Source organism: Lathyrus oleraceus, chromosome 1 (assembly GCF_024323335.1).
Source record: "Lathyrus oleraceus cultivar Zhongwan6 chromosome 1, CAAS_Psat_ZW6_1.0, whole genome shotgun sequence".
In the NCBI taxonomy this organism is placed as follows: domain Eukaryota; kingdom Viridiplantae; phylum Streptophyta; class Magnoliopsida; order Fabales; family Fabaceae; genus Lathyrus; species Lathyrus oleraceus.
Window position 1 is genome coordinate 346283822 of NC_066579.1, and position 5636 is coordinate 346289457.

Genomic DNA, 5636 nt, shown 5'->3' on the forward strand with positions numbered 1-5636 from the left:
CGAGAAATACTGGATAGAAAGCCAAAGTAATGGTGAGACCAAGTGGATATATTATGAAATGCATGGATAAATGATTGATGCATGATGCATGTTCATTTTTTTATTATTATTCTCGGGGAAACATTATATGATTCATGATGCGACAATAAAGCATTATAGAATAGACATATAAAGTTGGAACACCGATTTCACACAAATCAAGCAGTTTTATTCATGAATTTGATATTACAATTACAAAGATATTAGGTAAAGTAATTCAAAACATGCAAAAGAAAGCATAGATCTATGATCAAATGACGTGTTTTGCTTTCCGCTATTTCATCTCCTTTAACTCAACTTTGAACCTTTTCATCATTCGGTCACAGAGGTAGAGGAATCGGAGTATGGAGTGGGGAGTGGTCTTCTCATTAGCATCTTCTAGAGCATCCTCTAGCTTCTAAGGAACTTCTTGGGTTAATTCGTTGCAGAACCTTGCTAAGCAATCATACTTGCCCCGATACAAAGCGGTCGCAGATTGCAACAAGTTGATAGATCCAACATAGGTGTCAAGAAGACTATATATCTGAGCCTTCTCCTTGAGCCAACCCAAACTCTCATTCTTCAAAGCAGAAAAATGACCTTTCCAATGTTCGGCACTTGAGATGGCAATCTCGACCTTGTGATGTTTCTCTTTCCATATTTAAGGGGTGACATAGGAAACCATGATTGCTTCCACTTTGAGATGTCGTTCCACCTCTATCTTGGCATTGGCCTTGCGGAGGGAAAGCTTGAGATCATGAATCTCTAGGTCGGACGCATCTCTCAATGTCGTCTTCTCTTTGACAGCCAACTCGAACCAATGGTTGTTGTCCCCTCGTTCTTTTTCCGTCTGTTTTAGCTGTTTTCGGAGAAAACTCAGTCCCATATCTGCTTGAGCTAAACCCTCTTGGCATTTCTCTTTAAGGTCTTCCTCAAGCTTATCCTTCTTTCTGATTTCTGACAAAAGCTCGAGATCCTCTTCACTCTTCCTTTTTAGCTTAGCATGGTCTCTATCCAATGCGTGAAGCTTTGATCGCAAGTCTTCATTCTCTTTGGTTAGTTGTGCGATAGTTTCTTTCAGTGCATCTACTTATTCCTTAAAAGCATGTACTGGCTCTGGTTTTGGAGGAGGGACTGGGACATCCACACTGTATGACAGCTTGACTTCTTTGGCCCTTTGCACCACCCACTGGTGGTACGGCTCTTTAGCTCGGCAATCATATTTACCTAGCTCTTTGCCTTTGCGATGAATCTGGGTCCAGGCTCTCTTAACCCTCTGCAACAGAGTTGGGTTCTTTGTTCCCACATCAGGCAAGATGAAGTCCTTCAGTAATTCAGCTCTAGGTTCATTCTCCATCGGGCATCCCAATTGCCTCAGGGCCAACGAAGGGTTGTAATTGATGCAACCTCGTGGACCCATGAGTGGCACATTCGGGAAGTCTCCACAACTCATGATAACTTGATCTATGTTGGAGGTAGGGAGGTACCAAACCAAAGCTTCGGCAGTAAGGGAAGCAAACTTCTGGGACCACCTCAAATCTTTTAGGAAGTCCACCCAAGGCCCCTTCTGAGGCATGTGATATAGGAGCCAAGTATACAACAATGAAGCACAGCTCAATACGACGCCTTTTCTCTTCTCATGCCTAGTGCGTAAGCAGTAGTACACATCAGACACCAATGCAGGGATAGGATTCCCAAACACGAACACACTGATGATGGAGTGGTTTATGTAGTCATCGTCATTTGGGAACAGGAGGACTCCATAAATCAGTAGAGCCGGAATGACACTGAAAGGAAGCCATTTCCCCTCTTTCTCCAAGGCTCGTGCCTTGTCTTCCAAGAACTTTCTGGATAACCCCCTAGGTCCCAGACCAAGGGAGACCTCTTCAATAGGTAGGTGTAGTGTTTCAGCGACTGATTCAGGCATTAATGGTTTGCCCAACTTAGTGAAGGGAGGATGGTCTTTCACATACCAACCTAGGAGCCTCTCATACTCTTCAACAGTTGGAGCCAACTGGAAGTCTTTGAATGTGAAACATCTAAGAGGTGGGTCATAATACTGGAATAAGGCCACCACAACTGAGACTTCTATCGGAGTGGTAAGGACGTCAAGAATCCGCCCATATCTGCAAATGAAGTTGTTCTTCTTACAAGGAGTAACCTTGTTGCAGAGAGTTATCAGGGTATCCACTCTAGGAAGCTTGAACTTGAGTGGAAGGGTATTCCTTCTTTCTGAGCCTATCTTGGAATGTTCATTGCATAATCACAAACCTTTAGGGTTCTCCTAGAATAAGGCTTAAGTATGTATGCAAATGCAATATGTTATGAATGCATATGCTACAAGAGGACAGGATCACTGTAGATTCAAGGTGTGTTAGAGGTTAAGTTTCCCTGCGAGAAACCCATGTACCCTCACGAGGTGAGTACTAAGACTCTTGAAGATGCTTAGATTCATGGATCATGAGGCGAAAGTGTCGTCATCAACACAAAATACTTGTGGGCCAGCAACACTTTCGGGATGGCGTCCTCTAAGTTAAGTTTCCTTCAACCTTAAAAGCCAAGGATTGTCTAAAGGTCCTCGGAGTCATGGACCCTCTTTGGAAGAGTGGTCGTCAACACGAATGTGACTCACATGCCAGCAAAACTCCAAAAAGAATCTACTCCAAGCGGGGTCTTCATATCTCCCCCTCAAGACAACTACGTCCGACGGGTCAATACGAATAGCCCTCCTATCTTAGGTGAACTCTCTAAGCCTGTGTATTGGGCTTCTAACTCTATACTACCTATCCCACAAGATCAAAGCCGGATAATATATAACAGGAATATATGACAGGAATGGATAAATAAAGCAAGTAATAACAAAGATAAACATCCAAGGAAAAGGATACATGCAAGCTAAGCTTGACTCGCTTATGGGAACTCCATATTGTCCCCATCAGAGTCGCCAGCTGAAGCGCCGCGAAAAATACAGAGTCGCCACCGGATTTTATTTATTCCAAAGGAAAGGGAAAATAGCGATAAAACCCCAAATGAGAGAAACGGTCTCGCAACCAAGAGAGGATTCGGAAGCCGGTTATGCAAGGGGAAGGTATTAGCACCCCTCACATCCACGGTACTCCATGGGAACCACTTTCTCGTATCAAATGCGTATGGATGTTTATTTATCTATAAATTGCTTGCTATCGGGAATGAGATGAGAGAATAAGATGGGGGAAAAAATAAGTTTTAATTTAGTGTGCTCGCCAAGGATTTGGGCCCTCGTGCCTACGTATCCCCATACGTGCAATAGGGAAGTCAGAGCTTCGTAGTTCAGCTCAAAAATGGCACATTTGTTTGGTTGTTTTTACTGAACAGTATTGATGTTTGCGTGCTACTGTTCCCTTTCTTGTATACTCTGTCATGGGAGCGGAAATTATTTGCTTGTTTGCGGTAAAGTGGATACGCTTGGTTCACACTCTAGCAGTTAAACATTACTCGCTCGCACATGGAGGCCTAAGCTTAGTTCAAGGTAGAATGAAAGTAACACGTCCTTATTGAAAGGTTTTGAATAGGAAGCCCTAAGGAAAAAGATGATTTGATTTATTGGGGTCGATTTTATGCATGGAGACAAGCATTAAACCCTTGGCTAGATACAGTCAACGGTCCAATAACTCGGGAGTTGAGAGGACAATGTTGTCCTGACCACTCTTTTTCATACAAAAAAGAGATTTGAGTTGTGAAGAGAATTTGACAAGTCTAATCATTGGAACTTAGAGGGAGACAAGTCTCTAACCCTTGACTAAGTACGGTCAATAATTAGAGTACTCGGGAATCGAGAGGATAATGAAGTCCTAACTATTCTTTTTCTTCCTCATAGCACCTAGATCTAACTTGTTCGAATCATTAGATGTTTTAAAGGGGAAGGTCAAGTGTCGGGTCCTCAGGCTAGGTACGGCCGACAATCCAATTACTTGAATGTTGTGTACAAACACGTACACCCCATTTGGCATTCCAATTTGTTATTACAATGTTTTGAAAAAAGGAACTTGATGTTGGATCAAGCATTTGAATTTATTATGAAAATAGTGAGTGAAGAATAGAGGTGAGAGATAAAATGAGTTTGAGAAGAGAGTGGGGAAGATGTGAATAATGGATCATGGAATGGATGGAGAATGCTTGACGTTGGATCAAGCATTCATGTTGCAATGGTGTGAAAAAACGATTTGACGTTTGATCAAGTACTTTTTGTTTCTTTTGAAATGCTCTGTTTATCGTTTTGTATTTTATCTTGGTTATTAACATGCATATTAAACCAACTAGAAAGCGATAAATCTAAGTTATTACATGACTAAGGGGAGGGGGAACATTTAACCTATAATGGGGAGGGGGGTCTACACAATACAACATAAAGGAATGCAAGGAAACTACAAGTTACAAATCATGTGTCATGCCTAAACCATACAAGCGACATGGCACTTCAAACAATACAAACTAATGAATGGAAAATAGAAGGGATAACTTGGATAGTGTGGATCTCTCATTCACATGCAGCCACAAAAACAACTATGGTTAGTATAAAATGGAATTAAAATGAATATCAAAAATGCTAAACAAATGGATGAAAGGTTGGAATGATGAAATGATATAACGATCATGGTGAAAATAATGGACATGCTAACACATCATATCAAATTGAAATGTCATTTTTGTAAGAACAAAAATTGTTCTACAACAGATTCCTTGATTTTGATGATAACAAAGGATGAAACCAAAAATGGCACCCTAACGAAAAGTTTCTAAGTGTGCAGGGTTCTAAAGAAAGAAGAAATGAATCTGATGATGTCATCAGATGTACAACAAGATCAGATACAAATTCTAGAGTATTAGGAGCAATCTGAAGTGGAAGCACGTTCAAGAAAGTCTAGAAGCTCTGACTCTGGACAAAACTGCAAAGTATCAGAAGCATCTGAACATGAAGTAAAGTCTAGAAACTCTGATTCTGGAGAAACGTTATCTGTATATTCTGAAAGTTATCAGCGCCATCTGAACTCTCAAGAGATCAACATCAGAAGCAAGATTCTCCAGAAAACACAAATACTCTGATTATGGATTTGCTAATCATGAAGAAATAACGTTCAAGTCAAGTAAAGATTTTCAAATAGATTTCCTAAACAGAGAAAGAGACGTTAATCTCCACTTCCAAGAGAGAAGATACTACTTGTGGTAAGTAGTCACTTCAAAGACGAAAAGTTAAACTGCAGAAGCTATTTAAGTGATGGAGTAAACTCAGTTTAATATCCACCAGATTCAACTCTACTCCAACTCATATATAAATAGAGATGCAATCAACATTCAGTAATAAGAAATCAACTAGCCAAAACTATACTGAATTATTTCACGCTCAAGAAAATCATCTTTGCTCTCAAAGAATTTCACTAAGCTTTTGCTTATTAAGTGAAAAATCTGTTCTTAAGTTTGTAATACTTGCTTTCCTAGAAGCACTCTAGATTACATATCTTGTATCTTTTATTTGTTTGATTTCCTCAAGTGACTTTGTGTGGTCTGTAGACTTGAGAAGACTAAGAGATTTTCTTCTCTCTTAGGTGTTGTTTGTAATCTTTCAAGATTAGTGGATTAAG

At 40.3% G+C, this 5636-nt stretch overlaps 1 protein-coding gene across 1 annotated transcript; it reads right to left on the bottom strand.

Moving 5' to 3' along the window:
- Positions 1 to 1108: 1108 nt before the first annotated feature.
- Positions 1109 to 1945, bottom strand: LOC127106111 (uncharacterized). Its single transcript, XM_051043406.1, has one exon. The coding sequence runs from the start codon at positions 1943 to 1945 to the stop codon at positions 1109 to 1111; it is 837 nt and encodes a 278-aa protein (XP_050899363.1).
- Between the last annotated feature and the right edge of the window lie 3691 nt (positions 1946 to 5636).

Bases quoted from the DNA above. Each gene is read 5' to 3' on its own strand.
- LOC127106111 (XM_051043406.1), bottom strand. From the start codon at position 1,945: ATGCCTGAATCAGTCGCTGAAACACTACACCTACCTATTGAAGAGGTC.